The sequence below is a fragment of the Pipistrellus kuhlii genome, unplaced genomic scaffold, assembly GCF_014108245.1.
Source record: "Pipistrellus kuhlii isolate mPipKuh1 unplaced genomic scaffold, mPipKuh1.p scaffold_m20_p_9, whole genome shotgun sequence".
Taxonomy (NCBI): Eukaryota; Metazoa; Chordata; class Mammalia; order Chiroptera; family Vespertilionidae; genus Pipistrellus; species Pipistrellus kuhlii.
This window is the reverse complement of record NW_023425595.1, coordinates 11,370,064-11,395,541: the sequence shown is the minus strand read 5'-3', so window position 1 is coordinate 11,395,541 and position 25,478 is coordinate 11,370,064. Positions and strand designations below refer to the sequence as shown.

The window sequence follows — 25,478 nt, the reverse complement described above, 5'->3', positions numbered from 1 at the left end:
TTGGGGATCGAGCCGGCAACCTGGGCATGTGCCCTTGGCCAGAACCGAACCTGGGACCTTTCAGTCTGCAGGCTGATGCTCTATCCACTGAGCCAAACCGGGTAGGGCGGGGCTTACTCTTTATTAAGCTGAACCTAATCTTGGTCAGGGTGGAGGAGGCTGAAGCAGCAGCGGACACCTGTGGGAGTGCCTTTTCTCTAGTGAGGTGTAGGCAATGGAGACCTGGGTTCAAATCCCAGCTCTCTCGATGCCTGGCTGTGTAACCTTGGGCAAATGATTCAGTCTCTCTGAGCCTCAGATTATCTTCAAAATGGCGAGCCTAATATCTAAATATGTTACAGGATTCTTCTAAGGATTAAATGAGATAGTGTGTGTGAAGTGCCGGGCACTTGGCAGGCACTCATTATTACTATTATTATCTCTATTCTTTGGAAAGGGGAAGACTCAGGTGCTGTTGCCCCGGGGGGTCCTGGGAAGCAGACAGGGGCCAGGCATGGGGTGAAGGTGAGAGTGAAGGCTCAGTTGGGGGGGGGGGAGGGGCACTGGGGGGCCCAGACGCCTTCCAGCTGTGGCCCCGTGGGATGAGCAGCAGAAGGGAGAGTCCGCCCTCTCCCATCCCCCTTGCCCAGTGGGGTCCTCTGTTGGGAGGTGTGGAGCCCAGCAGTGCGTGTGGGGCCCTGGGTGGAGGCCTTAGTGGCCAATGGAGAAGGCCCCCGAGTCAGTGGACTGCTTCTCCTCTGGGGTCTGGTCGCTGGGGAACACTGGATTGGCCGAGGCAGCGACCTTCAGCGTCGTCTCGTTCACCTGCAGGCAGAGGACTGGCATGAGGGTGCTCTGACTTTGGGCAAGGGCCCCACTGGACAGACTCAGCAGTCGAGGCGCCCAGCCTGGTCTTCGGGGAGCTACGGCGGGTCTGTGGGATCCCAGGACTCCACCCAAGCATCTCAAGGGCAGGCAGAACCAGAGCCAGCCCATAGCAGCATTAGTCCTGCCCCAGAAATGGAGAGGGGACAATGAACGGATGGGGTGGCAACAGCGACCACCCACAGAGCCATACGGTTCTCACAGAGTCTGCTCTTGGCCAAACATCCTCTGGTGGGGAGCTCCAGTGTGCCCTGAGGCCCAGTGAACTTCCCTTCAGAAGCCCCTGGAAGGTGAGCTCCTGGGGCCGCTGAGAGTCCCTGGGGCCCAGGGGCCCTCCCTGCCCTGTCTCGCTGCCTCTCCTGGGCCCCACTCACCTCCTCAAACTTCTTGGCTTTGTATTGGTCGGCCCCCTTCAGGAAGTTGAGCAGGATGATGTCACAGAGGACAGTCCCCTGGGGGAGGAAAGGAGGAGAAGCGGGCAGGCCCTGAGCTGAGGGGCACTGGGCAGGACTGGCCTGGGGGTGGGGCTGTGTCTGAGTCTCCGCCCCCCAGGAACCTTCTTGTGCCAGGCCAGCCTCCTGCAGATGGGAGGCTGCTGAGGAGGCAGGGAGCTTTCATGGCTGCAGGGGTTCAAGCATGGCCCGGCAGAGCAGGGCGGTGGTGCCGGAGACTAAAGCACCTGGCCAGAGGCTGAAGCAGGGCTTACCTGGGTTCAGTTCCCTGCCCACGCCTGCCAGCAGGCGCCTCACCCTGACTGGCCACCAGTGAGAGCCTGCGGGGATGAACTCACCACTCCCACAGAGGTGAAGGCGGCCACGGAGCTGATGATGGTGGGGATGATGTTGAACTTGCCCGCCTGTATGCACAAAGACCAAGGCGAGTGGGCGGAGTCCAGCGGGGCAGGGGTGGAGCCAGAGAGACCTGGGAGCAGCAGGCCCCACCCCTTCATGGTGCAGGTATGGAGATGGGGAGTTGAGGGTCTCAGAGCTGATCAGCAGCAAGACCCTGCCCCTCACCCCTGCCCAGGAGCCTTCTCCAGGCCCAGGTTGGTCTGAATTTCCTTCCCCCGTCCACCCACCCTCCCGCCCAGCCTGAGGACTCACGTTCCCGTACACCAGCACGTCGAAGCGGATGCCAAAGGCCTTCAGGAGCGTGCGGTACTCGCTGCCATTCTCCAGCTTGTAGTACTTGGCAAACCTGGAGGTCAGAGGCGAAGGTGGGTCCCACTGCGGGCTCCGGCCTGAACCTATGAACGGGGTCCTCTGGAGCCTACGACCGTCCCTTCCTGCGCAGCCCGTACAGGTGGTTTGGTGGGACACCTGCCACGGTCCAGCCTGGGCTGTTGGCCAACCCCCTTCACAGACAGCACCTCGGGGGGCTGGTTACAAAGACAGCTCCCCCGGCCCCACCCTGACCCCATGGAATAAGCATCCCTGTGGGTGGGGCTCAGGACTCTTCCTTTTAAATAATGTCCCTCCATAATTCTGATGTGCGTGAAGGTCTGAGACAGGACTCCACGCTGCCTCGGTTCTACCTGCTTGGGTGGCCTGGGCCCCGGCCTGCTCCCCACTCCGCAGGTTTCTCTGCCAGCCTGGGTTCCAGGCCTGGCTCTGCTGCATAGCAACTCCCCAATCCTAAGACGCAAAGGCTTGGAGGAGAGGGGCTAGGCCCGTGGTCGGCAACCTCATTAGTCAACAGAGCCAAATATCAACAGGACGACGATTGACATTTCTTTTGAGAGCCAAATTTTTTAAACTTAAACTTCTTCGGACGCCACTTCTTCAACATAGACTCGCCCTGGCCATGGTATTTTGTGGAAGAGCCACACTCAAGGGGCCAAAGAGCCGCATGTGGCTCACGAGCTGCAGTTTTCCTGAAGGACTCTGAGGTCTGGCACCAGGGCCGCCCACCGGGCATCAGAGGCAGGACGGTTCAGCTTAAGAGCAGGGCCTTTGCCCAGCCAGTGTGGCTCAATGGTTGCGTATTGGCCTATGATCCAGGAGGTCACGGTTTGATTCCTCATCAGGGTACATGCCCAGGTTGCAGGCTGTCATCATTGATGTTTCTTTCTTTCTCTCCCTTCCTCTGCAAATTTTGAGAGCAAAATTTTTTAAACTTAAACTTCTAACACCACTTCTTCAACATAGACTTGCCCTGGCCATGGTATTTTGTGGAAGAGCCACACTCAAGGGGCCAAAGAGCTGCAGGTGGCTCTTGAGCCGCAGTTTATCGACCATGGGTGTAGACCATCTCGTGAACAGGATCCGTTAGGGGCTGGGCGTGGTGGCCAACATGCAACCACTGAGCCACACTGGCTTGGTCACAGACCAAGGCTTCATGGTCTGAATTCAAGTTGCTCCAGCAGGAGAAGGGGATGGACCCCAGGAAGGAAGTCGCTTCTAGAAAGACGAGGAGGCCCGAGAACACGACTCTCCCAGGAGGCCTCGCAGGAGATCTTAAGGAAGTTTGCAAAAGCAGCATCAGGCCTGGGCAGAGGACTGTGGGAAGCCCTCACGGGCTCTCAGGTTGGCCTGAGGCTGAGGATGGACCATCACCACCGCCACACCCACCGCGGACAGAGCACCAACAAGATGCAAACCTACGAGCATCTCCTCCTCAATGTCAGGGAGCAGACACGGGTGCCCCAATTTATAGATGAGAAGGCTGGTGAGGGGCAACACTGACAGCTCCAAAGGCCCTGCTCTTTTATTTTTTATTGATTTCAGAGAGGAAGGGAGAGAAAGAAAGCAACATCAATGATGACAGCCTGCAACCTGGGCATGTACCCTGTTGAGGAATCAAACTGTGACCTCCTGGTTCATAGGCCAACATGCAACCACTGAGCCACACTGGCTGGGCAAAGGCCCTGCTTTTAACCTGGACCGTCCTGCCTCTGATGCCCAGGGGCAGCCCTGGTGCCAGACCTCAGAGTCCTTCTGCGCTCTGTGCCCTATCGCCCACCGCTGGAGAATCCAGGCCTGGATGAAGGTCACGTGTGGGGAAGAGTCACCACTATCTGAGATGTGGCAACGGAAGCCCATGGCCCTGGGCAGGGGTGGGAGGGCAAGCCTCTGAGGTCTGGGACAAGGCGGAGGCCTGGACCGAATCCTGTCCTGAGGTCCGCATTCCTGGCCACAGGCTGCAGCCGTGAAAAACGCTCATGCATCGCCTGGGAGAGCAGAAAGCCGGCATCCTGGGCACCGCCTCTCGAAGCGAGGGCTGGCTAAATTTATCTGGGGAAGGAGTGTGGAGGGAACAGGGAGGAGAACCAAAGCGGGCTTGGCCTTTCTCCAGCACCTGCCTTCCAAGAGGCAGTAAGCATGATAAGATCATTATCTCACCCACCACCCAGCCTCGGAGGAGGCTTGGCAGGGCACACGCACGGCTCTCTTCTGGGGCGGGAGGGAGCGGGCACCTCGAGCCCGGAAGGAGGGAGGGGACCAGCCAGAGGCAGGGGACCGGCTGCAGAGACAAGGGCCCAGGACTCCACACCTCTGCACTCCAGAGGGGCTGGCCGGTGGGGGTCACACAACGTGGCCCAACCGCGGGGCAGAGACTGGCTCGGCGATCACGGGGCAGGATCACCTTCCCTCTGGGCGTGCGGCTGGACCCTGGGTTCTAGCCCCCCTGCATCTAGCTGGGGCCCCCCGAGAGTTCTTGCCAAAGAACGTGAAGGGAGCTGCATGCGCGGTCTGTGACCTCTGGGCCCAGAGGTGTCAGAGCGAACCTTCCTTGTCCTCCCTTTCCTCGTGGCCAGCTAGCTGCTCAAGAGCCAGGGAGAAGTCAGGGCGCTGGGGCGACCAAGTCAACAGGTGGCAGGAGCCCAGACCCCGGAGGGCTCCTGAGCGCCCCGCCCCCACTGGCCCCTAGTGCCGGAGCACACGTTAGCACTGAGATGGGTTGTTTGTCAAGCGATTAGCAATAGTTAACCTCTTGCCAACTCCTGTGGTTTTATAGCCAGGAAGCCTGAGTTAGAGGTTGAGTTAAAATTGGGGAGTCATTCAAGACCGAGAGGATTCCAATGATATCCTGCGAGGCTAAGAAAGTCCTCGGAGGTCTGGGCGCGGCCCCAGATTGTCTTTGACTGACCCCTCGCAAGTCCCTCAGCCTTCTGGGCTTTTTCTCTCAACGGAGAAGTGAGAGTGAGGAAGACCAGACGAGACAGTGTCCAGATAGAGTAACTAAAGCAAGATCAGGTTAGTGCTTACAGCCCATCCTAAGATCAAGATAAAGTGGACTCGTATCATCTACATTTCCCTGAACTATCACACCTCCCGCCTCCCTGTGATAATGGTATTAGCAGCAATAACAGACAACGTATATCCATTGGGTGCTTCCTATGTGCCTGGCATTGTGCTATGTGCTTCATGCCAAGTCACTAACTCAGTACTCACAGCAACACCAAGGAACTCAGCGCCATTTTGAGTGCCATTTACAGAGGAGTCATCGGGATCAGAGAGGTTAAGCAACTTGTCTAAGGTCACCACAGCAAGAGTCAAGGGAGTGAAGCTGGGGTTCAAACTCCGAAGGTCCCGTTCAACCGCCCCAGACTCTTAGCCTGCATTTCGGATGGTTCTTTTTGATGCCCGATTTCTGTTTGGTCCTGGCTCATTTCTTTTCCTTCTCTGGCTGAGGAATCCCTTCTGCACCTGCAGGGTGGGGCTCTCCACCCAGAACCCCTGGCTGGGATGGAACAGGAAGAAGGGGAGCCATGACCCCCAGGTGAGGAGGACCCCCCCAACGCCGCGTGTGAAAAGGGGAAAGGCTGAGCTACACCTGCCCGGGCCCAGATTTCTCCTAAATCCTCTGATTCCTGCCTCTCCGGGTTTGGCTTTCTTGGTTGAAAGATGGAGTCAGTGAGGAGGACATCCCCGTTCCACACCTTGGCGTGGAGTACAGGGCCCCTTCCCACCTGGCCCAGCCCACTCCCCAGCCTCCTCTGCAGAATGCTCCGCTGTGCCCTCAAGCACCAGCCACACAACCCGCCTTCCTCTCTCTCCTGCACCTGCTTCCCAGACGTAGACTTCTGGGCCTTTGCCCAGGCAGTTCCCCTCAGCCCCTCTTCCACCCTGCAAGCTCCTCTTCCTCCGTCAGGACCCTGAGCAGTGACTTCGGATTCTTTCAAGTTTTAAACAGGTATTTAGAGCACAGCCACCGTATGCCAGGCACTGTGCCAGGCACTGCTGATACACCAACAAGCTCTGCTCTCACGAGAGGGAGAGAAATATGAACCGCACCATCCTTAAGGAGCTCACAGTGGACTTCGGCGCTGGGAGGGAGGGGAGCACCTTGCTCAGAGCACAGCCCAGGAAGACATTTGGCCTCGGCTGGTGGGTCAGGGAAGCCTTCCTGTGAAATCACTCGAAAGCTGAGGCTGGAGGGTGGAGAGTGAAACGGAAGGAAGCCCTCTCCCCTCTCCGGCGAAGGCACAGTGTTTCTGAGGAAGCAGGAAGTGCACTGCTCTGCGAGGATGGACATGCGTGGAAGAGGCAGTGTCTGGTCGTGTGCCTCTTCCCAATTCCACATGCAGTGATTTCACACGTGCAGCTTGAAACTGTCCCACAGTGGAATGTTTACACCACAGGAATCGGCAAACACATAAATAGATAAAAATGTTTTCTTCCTTTCGCCAGAGAGATGGTTTCCTGTTTCCCAGAACCGACGCTACCTTTCCTGTCTCTGAGAGGATCTGAGGAACTTGGTTTCTCCTACAGCCCCTCCCCTTCTCCCCGCCACACACACACACACACACACACACACACACACACACACAAATACGCACCACGCACACAGACACCAGGCTACAGTTGATAATTTGGACTTTTGACTGCAAGCCAGCTCCCACTGTCCCTCTTTGCCCAATGGCCCAGCGCAGGGAATACATGTTTTCAGAGATTGGCCTCGGGGTTTCCTCCCTCTGCCTCTGGCTCCCCAAATTCTCCCTGCTTTTCAGGTGCAGCTGGTCTACTGGAGTGAACTGTGGGCTGTTCTCTCCCAAATGGAAAACATCTGGATCTGGCAGCTGGCTGCCTGGAAAAGGAGGTGCTACCGGCTCCCGCTGTGGGGAACCAGCCCCATGGAGGGGGGCCGGGGAAAATGCAGGGATAGCTGCATATGGAGCCCTTCTCCTGCTAAGCACTCTGCTAGAAGCTTCCATACCCATCCTTTCATTTGGGCCCCCACAACTCAGTGGGAGAGCCGGTGGCTTAGGGCTTTGAAATGAACCAAGTCTGACCTTGGGTCCAGGTTTTGTCCCTCCTTTCCGTAACCTGGGGTGAATCACGTCACCTCTGTGCCTCCGTTTCCCCAAATGTGAAAGGGAGAGGATGGCACTAGCTGGAGGGTGGATTCAGTGTGGCTGGGGTGAGGGCTTTCAGGACATTACCTAGCGGTCAGCAGGCAACAGTGAGACTTTCCAGGCCTTCGAGAAGCACAGCTGGGATCCTGGAACCCTAAGCCCCCGCTGCTTCCTGCATTGCCTGGTTCCCTCCAGCGACAGGGAACTCACCACCTGCAGTACGAGCAGCCCGCTCTCAGCTTTGGGTGGTTCCAACCGTCAGAAGCGCTTCCCCACGCCGAGCTGACATTTGCAGCAGGCGGCAGCCCTACGCGTTCGCTGAGGGAGAAGGGTTTTCATCGCGATGCACAAGCCCCTCGGGAAAGCCAGACATCTGCTTAGAAGCGATCCCGTCGAGCGTGGCAGCTCCTCACCCAGGCAGGGACACGTAACTGTTACAGCGGCAGGGAAAACAGCAACACGTTTTGGAGGCTCCGGCGTGGACTTGCGAGGGAAAACTTGGGCCTGGGATCTGGGTTTCCACGTGAAGGAGGTGGTGTTCTCAGCAGAGCTCTCTGCCTGGTGGGGAATCGCTCTGCCAGCCGAAATACACGTTTACAGTTGAGGTTCTGCTGATGGGAAAATGCCTCCTGGCAGACGCGTGGCGTGGGGGCTGGGCAGCATCCCTGAGCAAGCTGGGACTCCTCCTGGCAGAGAAGGGCCCAAGCCGTGTTGATTTACTCATATCCTAAGACCTAATCAACCTCCGAGATAGACATTCCGATGATGATTTGTTGTGGATCCTTTTTTTTTTTTTTTTAAAAAAACAAACAAACATGTGTTCTTCTTTTATCTTTCACAAGGCAGGGAACGGTCAATGGGAGCAGGGCTGGAAGATGTCCCCGAGAGCCAGGTTTACTAGCTGTCTACTCCAGGGAATAATCTTTTTCTGGCCTCAGTTTCCTCATCTGCACAATGGGGGCAACCATACATTTGTGGTTGCGGCCCAGGCCCTGGAGCCAGGCCTCCCGGATTTGGATTCAGGCTCCAGCATCATTTGCTGTGTGGCCTTAGGCACATACACGAAGCCTCTAAGCTTCCGATTCCCAGCTATTAAATCCTCCCTCTTCACTCGACGAATACTCCACCAAGAGCACTTGATCTTGGGCTCCCTTGGTAAGCGTTCGGGGAGTGTTAGCCAATATTTTCTACCAATAATGTTGGTCCCTGAGAGGACTCAATAGCCATCAAGGTGATAAAGGGCTGTCTGAATTCAAGCTCATGCTAATTACTTCCGTCCCCACCCCCACTGTACCCTAAAGGAAGTGAAGAGGGGAACAGATCATGGAGAACGGAGGCAAACATGTCCCAGGCAAGAAAGAGGCCCTTTCAGGTGCTTCTGTGGTGATGAGGGAGGTGTCTGCTCTGACGCATCTCCATGGCTACCGGGAGGAGAAAGACCCAGATTGCGGAAGGGATGATCCAAGCCGAGGGCACGCTTCAATCCGGTCCCTGGCGATTGGCCTAAGAGCTCGCGGATCCGCACGTTTCCGTGTGGAAGCAGCTCAGCGGCCAAGTCTCAGCTTCGTGAAAGCTGCTGCGGGTACATTTCCAACATGGAACACGCGCCACAAACGCTTCCAGCAGGAGGAGCAGCGAGCAGCGGAGCGCAGGCAGACACCAGGGGAGGAGAGCCACGGCGGCAGGCAGCGCCTCTTAGGAGCCACGCTGTCCCAGGGACCCTCAGGAGTCCCGGGAGTCAGACATTGCTGAGCGCACTGTTCTGCTTCTCTCTCCGCATCCCAGCGGTCACTACCTGGTTTATGACCTCAAGTTGCCTCTTTCTCTCTCTCTCTCTCTCTCTCTCTCTCTCTCTCTCTCTCTCTCTCTCTCTCTCTCTCTCTCTCTCTCTCTCTCTCTCTCTCTCTCTCTCTCTGTGTGTGTGTGTGTGTTAGTAAAATGATGGTGGGAGGTTTGCTAGAAGCAATGGCTATAGGTCAGGTTCCTGGGTCTGAGTCCTAATGAACCTCTTATTTGGGCTCTGTAGTCTAGGGCAAGTTTCAAAATCTCTCTCTGCCTACTGAGGGGTGCAGGCCGGGTGGGTGGCAAACTGTCAAATCCTGTCAAAAATAGGCTGCGAGAGGGGCCTTGTCTTGAGGTCCCGGGATAGGCTTTCAAAGGTCTTCAAAGTCTCGGAATTCTATGCCGCATAAATATGCAGAGAAGGAAACAGACCACACTGTGTGGGATGTTGATTCCATGCAAGGGAGCAGCCAGAGTGAAGCTAGTTTCCAGGCCATGACTTTGTCTATCCATTTGTCTTAGGGTTCTCATCCTGAGGATGCACTTGCATCCTATCTGTAGAAATAAAGTATCTTTTAACAAAAGAAATGGCCTGCAATGTTGCTCATGGCTGTGCATTCGTGCACTTTTCTTGGGCAATCAATGGTGCGTGCTTCTGTGCTTTCCTCGGGGCTGTAATAGAGTTAGCGGCCTCCAAAAGTTACCAAAGGGCTGTGATTTCACGGAGGAAAGTTGGTAGGCCCGGACTGGGGACACCAGTGTTCCTCCCCTCCTTCCCCACCCTGCCCTGGGCTGCCTTGGCCTGCTGCCTTGCTGCTGGCTGCTGAGGAAGCGTGGCTGGGTCCTCGTTCTCCTCAGGCTGCAGTGTCCTATCTCTGTCTCCGGGTTCCAGTAACAGCCTCCTGCCCTGGCCCCTTCAGACCCCGGCCGCAGCACTGCAGGATCCTTTGTGGTATCCCTGCACCCTGCCCACAATTCAGCAACACTCCCTGCATTAAATTCTCCTCAAATTACCCAATTTGCATGTGCCATCTGTTTCCTGCTGGGACCCTGACTGATACAGTATTTTTAATTTGTCTTTGTACCATCTCTGCCTATACACTCACACCCACACACATCTATTCACTGACACACTCACGCACGCACGCACGCGCACACACGCATGCACACATTCAGTCACTCGCAGACACATGCCCACCCTCATCATGCTCACACTCACCCACAGACACTCACCCTCACTCGCAAACTCACACGCCAGACTCACTCGGCTGTGCCAGCTCCCAGCTCTGGGAAGTGGGGTGCTCTGGTCAGCACCCTGCTCTGGGGAACAGAGGGCCCCCTGTGTTGCAGGAACTACCCCTGCAAGAACACCAACACCGGGGTGACGGTCACCTTCGCACCGTTGAACTGGTGACTCTCGCCAGTTCTTATTCTCAGAAATGCTGCCCTTTGCCCACTACCAAGCCAGACGAACGCACCAACAGCACACTCTCACGGTACTTGGAAAGAGGCGTCTTAAAAATACCAAGCTAAAAAACAACAACCCACAAACAAGGGAAAGCAGCCCCCGGAGCCTTTAGCCATGCAGAATAGACGTAGGAGTGAAATAAAATCCTTCCAGCAAATTGTAGGGAGGGAGGGACAGACAGAAACCGTCAGATCCCATAAACAAAGATGAGTTTAGATGGATGGCACCAGGGACTTTGGGTGGGAGACACATTTTGGCTCAGTACAACACTGGGAGGCGATCCGATGAGGGACAGGTCATCTTGTGAAGTGGTCCCTTGCCTAGGGCTGCTTTGCAGAGAGACTGATATAGGCACTGGGAGTAAATGACCTCTAAGATGCACCCATGACCTTGGGCGCATCACTCCCCCCTTTGAAGTTCCTACTTCCTCATCTGTAGAATGACCGCCTCCGCCATTCTAGGTGTCTCTGAGGGGCTTTCAACAGCTAGAGCTCCTCTACATCTCAGATTCTGCAGGCAGAGAGCCTCCAAAAAGGGGGGTGGGGCTTGGAAAGGAGCTACAGAAGTAATTAGTGATGGAAATGCGAGTCTCTAGCTGCCTCTGGGTGTCTGAGTTTGCATATTAAACAAGGCTGAGTCTTGGCTGAAGGATTCTATTCCCTCCAGTGCAAAAAGGCAACAAACTGTAGGACAGGATGGTCGGTCGGACGTGGAGAAAAACCTGGCCACTGTCGGAAAGGCAGATGGGTTTGCTTGGGAGACAAAAGGCCAGGCTGTGTCCTGTGGCTCGCCCCCCGAAGCTAGCCGTTGGCCCACATGCACGTAGGCGTGTCTTTCTGAGGATTAACACGTGCTCATGTCCCTAGCCTTCCTGCTTGAGGTGGATGGATATCATTCAAGAAAATACGTCTGCAGGCAGGCTCCCACACTTGCTGGCTCTGTGACATTGGGAAACATATTTAAGTCTGAATGCCTCCCTTTTCTCTCCTGTGCAGTGGGGGATTATAGCGCCTCCCTGTGGGGAACAACGAAACAAAGTGCACAGACACTTTGCACGGGGTGCCCAGTATCGTGCCTACCAAAGGGAGCTGGTGGGACTCTCAGGAGCAGCATACTTTGTACCCATCCCAGGAACTGCCCTGCGCCCACACTGACCCTGGCCATGGCCCTTTTCCTCCGGATTCAGAAAGGAGGCCCTCTGTGGGCTCCTAGCTTAGCCTTGGTTGCCCATGTGGAGCCAGCAGCTCAAAGATTGCATGAAGGTGAGTGGGTAGACACCCAAAGGAGTGACCTCAGGGAGCTTGGGCAGAGCCCTCTGCTTGCCAGGGCCATCAGATACTCCCCACACCAGTGCTATTCCTCTGGAAAATCCTTTAAACCACAAGGATCACATTGGGCAGCTTCGCCCCCTCATCTTCTGGCTGGAGGGCTTGGGTGTGGAGGCCACACCTCTCAGATGGTACCCCTAGCCCCCCCATCCCCCTGGGATTTATGTTCTCAGGATCCTCAGAGATTTCTGACCTGTCTCTCCAAAGACAAGCTTACCTAGGTCCAGTCTGCTTCAGGCCCTGCTGTGCCTAGGCAAGGTGTGCATGCATTTGTGTGTGTGTGTGTGTGTGTGTGTGTGTGAACCACAGCACACTGCATTGGAGACAAAGAACTCCAAACCGATTCTTTACATGAAAGACATTGCTCTAAAACTGTATGACACCACTCGCTGAGGTCTTCCTAATAGTTATACTCTTCATAAGCTTTCCTGCCAAGTAAGATATTCGGAGGGCTGAAGAATTCCCAGTGGCCAGAGGGAAGTTATGAAGATGAAAACTTGCAGTTTAGATCATGAGGATTTTATTAATACGCTTCTATTTTAAGCTATCGTATGAAATCCTTTGTATTGATTTCAGTGCGATGTACCCGACTGAATAAATATGCCAATTTCTGCGAGGGAGCCAAACAGTATTTTTAAACTACTTTAAAATATGTGTTGTTTCCTATGATTTTTCAAAGTCGGGAGTTGATTATGAAAGCACTTTCAAATTTTTTTTTTTCAAATTCTTCTTTCCAGAGATTACACATGCATATGTTAAACGATTAAAGATAAAGCTTAATGGAATGGATAATGACCTTTTCGAGCTATCGATAAAGGTAAAAAAAAAAAAAAAAGGGGTGAAATGATTTTTTTTTTTTTTTTGGCTTATGTATCTCACTATATCGAGAAACACCATGACAACAAAGGAAACTTGAGTAACCATTCTTTGAACATATAGATGTAGTATGTTCTTACAGGGATTTTTTTCCCCCCTGATCACTGTCTCTTTCGCTAATTAGCCTGCTTGGTGTATCACACAGCGTCCTGAGGGCCCTGCCAGAAACTCCAGGATCTTCAAAAATGAAGGGAAAACCTGAACAGAGAGCTAACGCTTCTCAGACACTGCGGATGGGATCCTGGATAACCATCCCATCGCCCTTTCCCGAGTGGGAGAGTAGGGGGAGGGGAGAAGGTCAAGGCCTTTCGGCTGCTTCCAAGCAGCTTCTCCCGGGTTCTCCCCTTCCCTGTGTGCAGAGCGGGAGGGGGAGAGGGGGTCTCTGGTGTCTCAGGGCTTTTGGGAATACCCGTTAGATCCTGCTAGAGTCTGGCTTCAGTTCTTGTTCGAAAGGTACTGAAGAACGAATGGCCACTGTAACTGCCACGTGTGCCTCCAGTGACACTTCCTGGTTCCGGGCAGAAATACAAAATTTCCGTCTCGGAAGACGATACCATCTATTGCCCTAGCTCTGAGGAGCGAGAACCCTGAGGACGCAGGCGCAGAAGAAGGGATGGGGCTGCCTGGGTGAGGGAGGCCTGGGCACCTACCAGTCTCAGAGCCAGAGCGGAAAAATGGAAAACTGAACTCAGAATCACAGCACCCGACACTCCAGGAGACCTTGGCCATCTGGCCTCACCGCCACCTGCCGCCCGCCGACATGGTCCCTCCCTGGAGCCACGATCTCACAGGACGGCCTGTCTGTCTCCGAGAGCTGCCTGTTGGGAAGTCCTGCCTCATTTTGAACAGAAACCTGACACATAGGACCTTTTCTTCCCAATACGTGCTTATTTCAGCTGCAGCTTTGAGCACAAGCCCTGGCCTCTGTTACCTGAAGTTGTAGCCTGGGGAGACGCTGCTCTTCTCAGAAACACTGTCGAGCCGGGTGAAGGAGTACTTGGGGATGCACTGCTCCCAGGCCTTGTCCAGGTCGCACACCCAGCCGATCTTGATGCCCAGGACCCCGCCCTGCAGAAAGGGGCCGGGTGTGAGCTCTCCCGCAGCCCGCGGGGGCCCGCCTCCTCCCGGTGGGAGTGGGGAGCATCACCCACAGACACCCGAGTGCTTTGCCTTCTTCCGAGGAGGGCGCAGGTGGGGAGAAAGAAAAAGAACGTGTCACCCCATGCTGCTCAGCAAGGAAGTATGTAGCTCAGGGTGAGCCCCCGAGGCGCTACATCCTGCTTTTGGTGTCGTCAGTCCCTCACCTACAACACCTACAACACGGGAGAAAGTGGCACAGGTCCAATGTTCAGTGCCCCAGGCCTCTCTGTCTGTGTGCAGGTGAGGAATGGGAAACGGGGCTTGGCGGGAAGGGTGAGGGGGCAGGACCACTCAGGACAGGTGGCGGCAGGCCTGGATGCCCCCACCAGGTGGCGCTGCCTCGCTGCTGCTCCGCTTCCCCAGCATCCCCGCCCCACGAAGGGTCCTCACGTCCCGCGCAAGGGCGGTCCGGTCCTCACCGTGCTGGCCAGTTTGGCAAAGTCCTGCCCCGCAAACTTGACCACATCCCCCACCCGCAGGATGGGGCAGAAGGGGGCCTTGTCAGGGTGGAAGCGGCAGGTCTTCATGTCGGCGGCGGTCAGGTTGGGAAGGAGGTTCCCCCTGGAAGGGAGGAGGGAAGGAGAGAGGCCAGGCTCAGGGTCAAGGTGGAGACAGGCCTTCCCCCCACAAGGTTCTCTCCAGCCTTCCCGGGCCTCAGGGCCCTGCTGCGCGCCCGGCAGGGGACCTCACTTCTGTCCCTGCACCCTTCTCCTGCCCCCCTCTGTTCTGTCCCATCCCAGGGTCGTGAGGACTCATGTCTAATGTCCTCCTCCCAGGCGGGGCGGGGCGGGGCGGGGCGGGGGACGAGGGGAGAGGAGGTGGCTGGCAGAGACACTGGCCCGAGTCCACCTGATACTCAGTGGCCAGGGCTGGCGGGGAGACCTGGCTTGGAGACGGGGATCAGGAGCTCCCGGGAGACAGGGAGACGGGGAGAACATGGGAAGAACCCCGGGCTGACCGGCATCCCCCCCCCCCGCCCCCTCTAAGAATGAGGGGTGGGCGCGCTGCCTCCTGGCTTCAGGGAGGAGCAAGGACTCACTTCTCAAAGTTGAAGAGGGGGAAGCGGATGCTGTTCTTGATGAAAATGGTGAAGTTCTCGGCTTCCATCATGACAGGCCTGTGTGGGCACAGAAGGAGGGGGCAGGGGAGCCGGGAGCCCTCACCTGGGGGACATCGCCCAGCGGGCATGTGGCCGGGGCCTCTCGGGCCTGAGGGCCGGAGGACGGGAGGGTGGCCGGTGAGCGAAGCTGGGGGGAAGCTGGACACTACAGGACGGTGGGTGCCCAGCAGACCCCCTGCCGGCTCGGGGGTGCCGCCCCCCCCCCCCCCCCGGGGCACCGGGGAGCCTGGGCGGGGGCCCTCACCTTTCCACCGTGTCCACCTCGGCAGGGCACCAGCCCTGGATCTCGCAGGTGCGGAGCTCGGAGCTGTAGTTCACGCAGCGGCCGGTGAGGACCCCTGGGAGGGCGGGCACAGGGCTGTGTGCGCGTCTGGCCCTTTGCCATGCCCTTCCCCCACCCCACCCCTCCTCACCGGAGACGCCCCCCCCCTCCCAATATACACATGTGCAGGGGCCCTGCAGGCGGACAGAAGGGACAGGGAGGGCAAGGGAGGTCCCCGAGACACATTGGCCCATCAGAGCTCTCCCCAGCCCTAGGCCAGCCTCGGGAGTTGGCCCCTCCTCTCACAGGTCCCCGGCCCCCAGCCCCAGCAGGCTCCTCCTGCCTCCAAGGCTTTGCTGACCGTTCCTTCTGCCTAGAATGCCCCCTTCCAAGCCCCTCTGTCCTGCCACGTCCTTCCATCCCACAAGGCCCATCTCTCTCCTTCCCCTGGCTCCTCCTAGACATCACTCACCACCTCAGGGCATGGTTGTCACCCCTACCCCTGGCCTGCCCCCCTCCCCCCCGGGGTCCCACTACCACCTGGAGTCATGAGGGGGTGGGAAAGGGGCTCCACTCACCCCCACTCGGGAAGCGCTCAGGCCCGCACTGGCTGTCGGACACACAGCGGTACTTGTCCTCGCTCTGTGGGGAGACGGGTCCACGGGTGGGTGAGGGGCCCTGGGCCAGCCTGGGTGAGCCTGTGGGCACCCACTGCCTCCCCACAGCCGGGGGCCTCGAGGGCGTGGAGGTCGGTCCCAGGACTAGGCTCCCAGGCAGGACCTAGGACCTCTGCGTACCCCCACGCCCCTCCCTGCCACCTCATCTTCCCTGACCAGCTTCCCCCAGCCTCCCTCCCCCGCCTCACCTCGGGGCAGAACCCTTGCATCTGGTTTTCCGTGACGATCATCTTGGTGATGATGACAAAGACGGAGGTGCCCTTGGGAGAAGAATGGGGAGGGGAAGGCATTCTCGCTGAGAGACTTGGCCAAGGTCACAGGTTAATCCAGGCAAACGTGGGCTCCACGCCAGGCTCTTCCAACCACCCCCTGGCCCCTCACGCCCCCTCTGTGTGTCATCCTGATCACAGGACAGGCTGTGGCAGAGCAAGAGGATGCCCAGTGCTGACTCAGGAGGGTACTCCCCCTCCCCCCCCAGCCACCGCTCTGGGCCACGTGTACACGGGTTCTCCCCACCAACCTGCCCTGGTCTGGGTGTCGACACAGCCACCTGCCTGCCGTAGGGGGACCATACCTGGGGTGGTGTCACATAGTCAGACACATCCATGACTCTGTTGGCGTAGCGTCCGAAGCCCTTCACCTTGGTTACCACCGAGGACTCAATGGACGTGTCCCGAACCTGGTACGCTTTCTCGTGCAGGAAAACCCATCTGGGCAGGGAGCGGGATGGAGAGCAAGAGAGCAGGGCCTGTCAGACAGAGGCCCGAGGGGTCGCCTTCCTGCCGACATGGGCCACAGGGGGGTGGTAGGGGAGGCCTGTGTGTGTGTGTGTGTGTGTGTGTGTGTGTGTGTGAGGAGCCTGGGGGGCTTCACAGTGAACCCCAACTTGGCTTAGACCACTGTTCTTCCTCCTTCCCCCATTTCCTGCTGAAGGAGCATTTTTAGACTTCCCCCCCTAATTGTCCTCCCTCCGTGAAATTTTAATACTATCCGCATCCATTTACATACGATATGTCCATTTGCACTCTACATATGAAAAGAGACATTTTTTGTTGTTGTTGTTCTTCAGACACCAATTCTGAACCCTTGAGGGTGACATCACCCCGCTGAGAACGCATTATGGTTCCTGCAGGTGACAGAGGCCTCCTCCCTGGCAGGAATCCGGGGGCAGAAGGCGGGGGGCTTCCCGCCTCCGACTCCGCATCGAGGCTTTGTGTGTGGCTGTGTCCCAAGCGCCCTCACACAGCAGGTGTCAACGAACAGGCCGGTGAAGATGCGCGGGGACCTGGGCACCTGACGGAGTCTCCATCTGTGCGAGCCTCAGGTGCGGAGGAGGGCGGGGCCGCGGCGGAGCCTCTACTGGCAGGTGGATGGAGTTGGGCTGGGAGGGAGGTGCCTTCTAGTCGCATTCCTTGGACTGTGCTGCCACCTAGTGGACATGTACCTGCATTGGCTTCTCCCTGCTGCACCTGTCTCCCCGGACTCCTGCAGCAAGAAGGGCCTGCAGACCACGCTTCCTCCTGCGTTCCTGTGAGGTGCCCGCCTTTCCGTTAGAAACCACCCACCACTGCCCTCAAGGCTCCAGCCACCCGGCCTCACTGGCCCTCTTCCAGCAGGAGGCGCAGTACCACCTGTCCCTGAGGACACACTGCGAGGCAGAGGCTGTTGCTGGGCCCATGGCACAGGTGAGAAAACCTCATCCAATGTGCCTGGAAAATGCCGCACACGCTCAGTTTTGGAGAAACGTGAGGACGTCTTTTTTCGTTTTGTTTTTAATATGTTTTATTGATTTTTCCACAGAGAGGAAGGGAGAGGGATAGAGAGCTAGAAATGTCGACGAGAGAGAAACATCGACCAGCTGCCTCCTGCACACCCCCCCCCCCCCCACTGGGGATGTGCCCACAACCAATGCACATGCCCCTGACCGGAATCGAACCAGGGACTTTTCAGTCTGCAGGCCGACGCTCTATCCACTGAGCCAAACCGGTTTCGGCAGTGGGGACGTCTTGTGGAATCCAGGGGCGTGCTTGTGGGAGCGCTGGATTAGGGTCATTTCTGGCATGCTCACCAGGGGGGTGGGGGGGGTGGGCACGACATGAGAATGAGCGGAAGGAGCAGGAGACGGTGTAGGGTAGAGAAGACAAATCTGGGGGCCGGGAGGCTGCCCAGGGCAGCGTGTGGGAGACCGGAGAACTTTACAACAAGGGGTTAGGACTTCAAGCCCAGGAGCTTTCTCAGCCCGAGAGTGGGCTGCGCTGGGGGCTGTGGTGGGAGGCGGTGAGCACCACAGGCCCGGGAAGTCTCACCAGGAATCCGGATGCCCACCTCCCGGGAAGGGGTTGGCTTGCTGGCCTATGGAATGCCCCGATGCTGGAAGACGCCAGGGGCTGCAGCTTTTGGTCGGTCACTTGTGGGATGGGCACCTGCCCATCATGCCTATTTGAACACTGGCTGCTGTTTGCAAGTGGCTGCTTGCTCAGGTTTTGGGGAGAGGGTTCAGAGGAACCCACCTGCCAGGCCTCTGTCATTGGCCTGAGTCCTGTGCGCCATCTTGAAAAGAGGAAGGCGGCAGGTGGGGGGGGGGGTTGGTGGTGGTGGTGGTGGTGTTGGGGGCGCCCAACCTGCCACCTGTCTCATGGTCTCGGCCTCACAGCGGCCGCATCTGGAGAAAGAGCCGTCCGCTTGCTTGTAAGATGCTGTGTGAGCACCGCGCCCTGCGGAAGTCCAGGGAGCCGGGGGCTGAGCTTCCTTGGCGCTTTCATCTTTTTCCTCTTGGGAGGGAAGTGGGTGCTCATCAAGATCTCACAAGGGAGCGTGGCTCACGGAGAAGTCAGAGGGAAGGGAGCACCTTCCAGAAACCTGTCCAAAGCGAGCATCCTTGCTCCGGCTGGGGGCGCTGGGGAGCAGAGGGCAAGGTGGCAGCCCAGCTCTCTGCCCCCAGCCCACAGCGGATGTACTGCTGTGCGCGCACCCTCCGGAGCCTCAGTGGTTGGCCACTGGATGGAGGTGTCGCTGAGTGCTGATCTAGGGCAGTGGTCGGCAAACTCATCAGTCAGCAGAGCCAAATATCAGCAGGACGGCGATTGACATTTCTTTTGAGAGCCACGTTTTTAAACTTAAACTTCTTCTAACTCCACTTCTTCAAAATAGACTCGCCCAGGCGATGGTATTTTTGTGGAAGAGCCACACTCAAGGGGCCAAAGAGCCGCGGGTGGCTCGCGAGCCGCAGTTTGCTGACCCCGGAGCTAGCGAAATGGTTTCCTGACACACACACACACACACCTTGCCTTCCATCCCCTTTGTTAACGTCTGGGAACATTTGCCTACCAGAAGCAGAGTTCAGAGGGTCAACAGCACACACACACCACACGGAGCGGCCAGACTATGGTGATCTCAGAACTCGTAGTAATCCGGCCACTCCGTGTAGCCTGACCACAGAGTTGGGATTTTAAAACAAGACTTTTCCATGTGTAAGAACTGCCTTGTGGGTCATTAGAAAGAAGCAGAGGACTTACTAGCCAGAGGCTGGGGGGCGGGCACTATCTCCTGGTCCCTTGACACGTCAAGATTTGCCAGCTTTCCCTTGTACATCAGTACACTGAGTGGCCGGATTATTACGCGTTCAGAGATCATCACAATCTGGCCATTCGGTGTAATCAGCCCAGCATGCTAAGTGCCGTCGTGTGAAGGACTCAGTGAGTCCTTACCACCAGCCCACCACACGGCGTCCTTGTTACCATCACGCCACAAAAAAGGAAGCCTGTATGTGGGTTCCATCCCCGGAGGACTGCCCGCAGTGGCCTCGCCACAAGGCCTCCAGCTGTGTCCCGGGCGGGCCCCGAACTGGGTCCTGGTCCTCCTCCAGGGAAAGCATCTCCCAACGCGGGCCGTCTCCAGAGGCCGGGAGGAGCCATTAACCAGCCTCTCTCCTTCCCCCCCGCCCCGCCTTCTCCAGTGCCTCTGGGGCCCAGTGGGGAGGAGCGGCTGCAGCAGATTCCTCTCTGCGAGTTAAATAACAGGCAGAAGGATCTCAGGGGCCCTCTGGGGCCTGCGCGTCAGCGGGGTGCTGGAGATGCGGGGATGCTTCATTTCCAGAACGGAGGGCGGCGTGGGTCCCTGGAGGCGATGGGGCAGGACTGAGCCTTTCGTTCCTGGCATTGACTCCGCGGCTCTGACTTATTTTTTCCTTGTGTTCCTGGTTTATTATTTATAGAGCGGAAGGAGGGTGGCAGCTCCTTGGCAGGTGGGGTGTGCAGGGAAGAGGCCAGGGAGTGGGTGTGAGGAGGGTGTGCTGTGTTGTGGGAGAGGATGGGGGTCTCTCCGGGAAGGAAAGGGGGAGGTGTGATGGGGTGGTCTATGCGGTGATGACAGTTACCATCTATTACGGAGTCACCCAATGCAGGCAACGAACGGACACGTGTTACCTCCCCTCACCATCACTCCCCGGGAGAGGCATTCCTAAACCCATTTTCCAGATTCAGCCTCTGAGACTTGGAGGCGTGAAGTGACCTGTCCGGACCCCACATCCGGTGTCAGAGGGAGGCTTCTGAGCAGGTGTTTCATGTCCCCCAGTCTCCCCACCATAGGGCTGCGGTGAGGGGAGAGGGACTACATGAAACTACTGCTCTCTCTAAACCTGAAAGAGGGGGTTCCAGCTCTAACTGGTTTGGCTCAGTGGATAGAGCGTCGGCCTATGGACTGAAGGGTCCCTTCCATTCCTCTACTGTAAAAAGGGAAGACCAGAGCTGTCTGGGGTCCGCCTGGGATCCTGCCCCCTCCTTACACTCCCCTCCCCTTGCTCCTCCCGCTCCAGCCATAGAGACCTTTTCTTCTCCCCATTGGCCAGGCCCGTTCCCTTGGCGGAGCTGGGCTTCTCTGCCTTGAACTCTCTCCCAGGTTCGGTTCCGGTCAAAGGCATGTACCTTGGTTGTAGGCACATCCCCAGTAGGGGGTGTGCACGAGGCAGCTGATTGATGTTTCTAACTCTCTATCCCTCTGCCTTCTTCTCTGAAAAAAATCAATAAAATATATTTTTAAAAAGAGGGGGTTCCCACAGGTCTTTCCGCCATATTGTCACCTAGTGCCTCAACGAGGAGCCTCAGGGTTCTTCCTTGGGCGAGAGGATGGGGTGGGGGCCAAGGAGGTGGAATTCCAGCCCCCCCCTTTTTTTAATTTTAAAAAGCAGGCAAGGATTTATTGATAAACTGGACAGGACGGCCGCGGGAGCACCACATGCAGGTGGGCCCCACAGGACCGCCCCAGCCTTTTTTTGAACTAGAGCGCCTTCCCATGGGAACGGCCTTATGTGTTGTGCTTCTACATAAGATCTGAAATGAGGCAGACTCTTCATTTGAAATGAAGCAGAGAGGGTGGCTGTGCAAATAGTGAGCTTGTGGATCAGGCCTTGCAGGGGTCGGGGGTTTGAGTGAGGGGGAAGAGGAACAGGAGAGGGAGAACAGGCCTGTGATGGAGCCAAGTCACCATCAGCCACCACAGGTCCTTCCGATGGCCATGGCGGAAGCATCGAAGGGCTGGGATACCCCTCAGCGCTCGTTTGCAAAAACCAACTTCAGACAGGGCACTGGCCAGTGTTTATGGGAACTCAGGCCCCAGGCATCTCCTGTTCCCTCCTCAGGTCTTCATGGGATCCAGAAAAGAGATGGGCTCTTAGGAAGTCCCACCCCACAGAGGAGACTGGGTTAACATTCCCCCCCCCCCTACCCCCCCGGCCCAGGAAGGACAGTGGGAGAAACAACAGGCAGGTCCTGGCCTCTCTGTGCACCTGGGGCGGGTAAAGAAACCTGCGGTGAAGTGGTGTCAGTCACAGACAGAGGCCGGGGCAGGGGTGGGAGCACGTGTAGAGACAATAGGAGGTGTGTGGCTGTGGGTGCTTAAGAGGAATGGTTGGCTCACGGCACTCATGTCCAAGGTAAGGTTGTGCATCTGGTCTACCCCCGACGGGCATACAGTGGAAGAAGCAAGTATTAAGCATTAACATCCCAGCATTACAAATCCTTTCAAATTCTATTGGGCCCAAGTCACAGTCATCTCTCTCCATTGCCCCCCTGTTAACACATTTTCCGGCATCCTCTCCAATCCCTCATATCAGCCGCCAGAGTGGTCTTCTCAATGCATATTTCATCACGTCTGTCTGTTGCTCTCAATCTCTCTCAATCACACACACACACACACACACACACACACACACACGCTAGAGTGTTTCAGTAGCTTCCCTTCCATTCCTCTACTGTAAAAAGGGAAGACCAGAGCTGTCTGGGGTCCGCCTGGGATCCTGCCCCCTCTTTACACTCCCCTCCCCTTGCTCCTCCAGCTCCGGCCATAGAGACCTTTTCTTCTCCCCATTGGCCAGGCCCGTTCCCTTGGCGGAGCTGGGCTTCTCTGCCTTGAACTCTCTCCCTTCCCTGGGTTGCTCCAACTTGTCCTGCAGGTCTGGCTTGAATGCTGCATGTGCAGAAATCCTTCCTTAGCTCCCTGACCAAGGCCAATGCCGCTGTCCTAGCACTCTGTGTCTCTTCTTTGAACCCTGGACCCCAGTTGAAATTTTATATTTGTTTGCAGAGATTATCTGATTAATGCCCATCTCTTGCAAACCAACCTCAGGCCGGGCACTGGCCAGTGTTTATGGGAACTCAGGCCCCAGGCATCTCCTATTCCCTTCTCCATGAGGGTGAGGTCCGGGTCTGTGTTTGCCTGCTGTTCCAGCCTCGGTACACAGTGCCTGGCCCAAAGAGACACTCCACCACTTTGTGCTAAATTAATGGAATCAGGAAGTCCTAATGGTACATGGGCTCACATGCACAGAGATGGGGCTCAGGCGGGGATTGGGGGCGGAGGGCGGGGGCGGTGAGGGGAGAGCTGGGCTGCAGAGTGCACCTGACGAAGATGCAAATGGAAGGAGCTGCTCTTGGGGGAGCTGTCATGCTGGGAGATGAATGGGGTTGGATACCAAGGCGCCATCTCGTGCTGGCACCAACAGGCCAGGCTCCAGCACCAGGGGGTGGTCGGAGCATCAGAATGAACCATGATGAGGGACAGACGGAGGGCAGTGGGGTGCTGAGTAGGCAGGTCCAGGAGCTGGATGCCTCTACCCACCATCTTCTGCCTGGAGCCAACAGAGCGGGGCCAGGCCGGGAATATGCTGAGGCAGCTTTGGGCGCCTGCCTGGACCCACAAACCATCCTGTGGCTACGTGTAAACAGTCACAGCATCACGCGTGCACGTGGCCACAGACCTTTCGGAACCAACTTAGAGCCAGGCTCCGGAGATGCTGACGTGAAACATTTGCAAGCTTCTCACAGAACCTCAAACTTGGAAGGGAGCATCAAGGCCCCTCAATCTGACCCCCGAGCTTGAGTCCCTTCTCTGGTGTCCCTGTGAGCTGCCTCATCTACAATGTCTGCATGACCGGAGCTTCCTGGCTCTCACCAAGCCCACGGAGCCCAAGTCCCTTCATCCCTGTCTTCCCACCTGTCCACGCACACCCTCCCACGGCTGTGACCGACAGCAAGGAGGCCCCTCACCCGCAGCTCCAGCCGCACGCCCCCAGGATGTCTCCTTGAACGGACTCAGGGCAGCCGTCAGTGGCTTGCTGTCTCTCACACACAGACCCATTGTCTCAAAGAACAGCATGAGCTAGAGACCTGCCCACCAGGAAAGTAAGCCCTCAGAGTTTTGATCTGTATTTCCTGGGGCCCGCCAGTGTGTGTGTGTGAAGGAGCATGAGACATGTTTCTTCTGTGGCCATCCTGTGCTCCATGGCCTTTTGTGCCCCCCTGTGTGTGTGTGTGTGTGTGTGTGTGCATGTGTGTGGATGTGTATGTCTCTGTGTGAGTGTGACTCTATGTGTCTGTGTGAGTGTGTATGGCTGGGTGTGTGAGTATGCATCTCTGTGTGTGTGTATGAGTGTGTATGTCTGTGTGTCTGCCTCTGTGTCTGTGCGTGTGAAGGTCTGGATGTGTGTGAATTGGGGTGGTCCCTAAAGAAGTGGGAGCTGAGCCGAAGGTTTAGACCTCGCTGGCTCTTAAGTATCTCCCAGGATGGGTTATACAGTACAAAGTCAGATAGAAGCAGGGGATTTACAGTTTCTGACAAAGTGGAGTATTTCTGGCTTCGTGAAGAGGGACACTACGCCATATTCAGAAAAGTCACTTTTCTCCTAAAAAAAACACTCTTCCCTGGAATGTTATTGGTGCATCTCCACCCCCACTCCTAAGGGAAAGATCCCGCTGCTTTGTCTGATCCTTCAAGAGCAAAGCCTTCCCCCTTTCCTACCTCCTCTCCCCCCTCCCATGCCAGGAGGGGGCCCCTCACTCTAAAGCGAACGCAGTTCTCTCCTTCCCACCTCGAAATCACGCTGTCACCATCTCCCTCGTTTCAGTATCTTCTGTCCCCCTTTTCTTCATGAGGCCCCAAAGAGTTGACTGAGGTCAGTGGGCAGATGTGTCAGGGGGTCTGGCCTGCCTGTTCTGTGGTTGACGGTGGGGATGAGAGAAGGGAAAGAGGAGATGGTCCCCTGGGACCTCTCCTGGTGGAGGGTGGTGCCAGGGCAAGGGCTCCCCTCGGGGTGGGTGCCCACAGACCACTCTCCACCTGTGGGGATTTACTGGGGGGAGAACTCATCTTGGGACCAGATCCCCGATGCGGGCGGCAGAGGCCGGTCCTTGAGACACACCTCCACCAGGCTGTTTCCCCAGGAGAGGAGACGCGGAGGAAGCTGGACAACACCACGGAGGAGAGGAGAGGGCAGCACCCCCCCCCCCCTTTCTGGCACCCGAAGCGCCTCAGACTCACCCCACAAAGTAGGAGATGATGAGAAGCTGGACCGCCCGGTTGATGATCCCAATGGTCCAGCTCTTCACAACCACAGACTTGGTGGTCTCGTAGGTGAAGAAATCTGACATGCAGTTCATTCTGAGAGAGTGCTCATGGGCCGCTCAGAGGGACCCAGAGGTGGCTTCGGGAGGCAGAGGTCCTGAGACCAGGAGACGGGGATGAAGGAGGCCTGGAGGGCAGTTTAGAGGGGCTTTGTGGAATGGGGAGCCTGCTCCTTTAAGTCAGGCAACCCTAGCCCAGAGCCCAGGCTCTCTCTGCTCTTGACACTCTGGGCTGCCAAGAGTCCAAGGCCAGGGCGGGGGACCCCTTTTTGTTCGCCTCCACTCCCCTGTGATGTCAGCAGGGGTGGGGTCTCCAATCCCCGGCTCCTGATTGCCTGCGATCCAGCTGGCGAGGGCCCGCTGGGACTCATGCTTTATCTGCACTCTGGCTACCGTTTCTGTTCTGTTCTCTCTGCTGCATCCTCAGCCCAGCTCACCAGCTGCTTTCTGCTCTCCTGAAAGCCCCTCACAATGCCCCACCCCCAGGCACCTAATAGCCTCCCTCGATGAGTACCCCCTTCACGCCAGTCTTCCCAAGCCACTCAGTTCTGCAGCCAGCCCCCTCCCCCTTCCATAGCTGCCTGTAATAGAATGGGTCAGGGGAGGGGTCTCAAACAGCTCTCTTGTTCTCCTGGGAAGGAGTGAGTAAGAAATCACAGCTTGCATTTCTAACTCCAGTTGGCAGTGGCTGAAGCTCTACCTGTAGAATAGCATTATCAAGCGGTTTCTTTGTTGTTATTGTTTTTATGTTTTTATTTCCCTGTTAGTT

General features: G+C 56.9%; 1 protein-coding gene across 1 annotated transcript; it reads right to left on the bottom strand.

Moving 5' to 3' along the window:
- P2RX3 (purinergic receptor P2X 3) lies at positions 1-24,777 on the bottom strand. The gene is made up of 12 exons (XM_036426530.2): positions 24,627-24,777; positions 16,390-16,525; positions 16,004-16,075; positions 15,717-15,780; positions 15,121-15,214; positions 14,796-14,873; positions 14,176-14,317; positions 13,548-13,684; positions 1,968-2,061; positions 1,655-1,720; positions 1,239-1,316; positions 1-804 (listed from the first exon to the last, which is right to left on the bottom strand). The coding sequence occupies exons 1-12, from the start codon at positions 24,743-24,745 to the stop codon at positions 691-693; spliced, it is 1,194 nt and encodes a 397-aa protein (XP_036282423.1). The 5' UTR covers positions 24,746-24,777; the 3' UTR covers positions 1-690.
- Between the last annotated feature and the right edge of the window lie 701 nt (positions 24,778-25,478).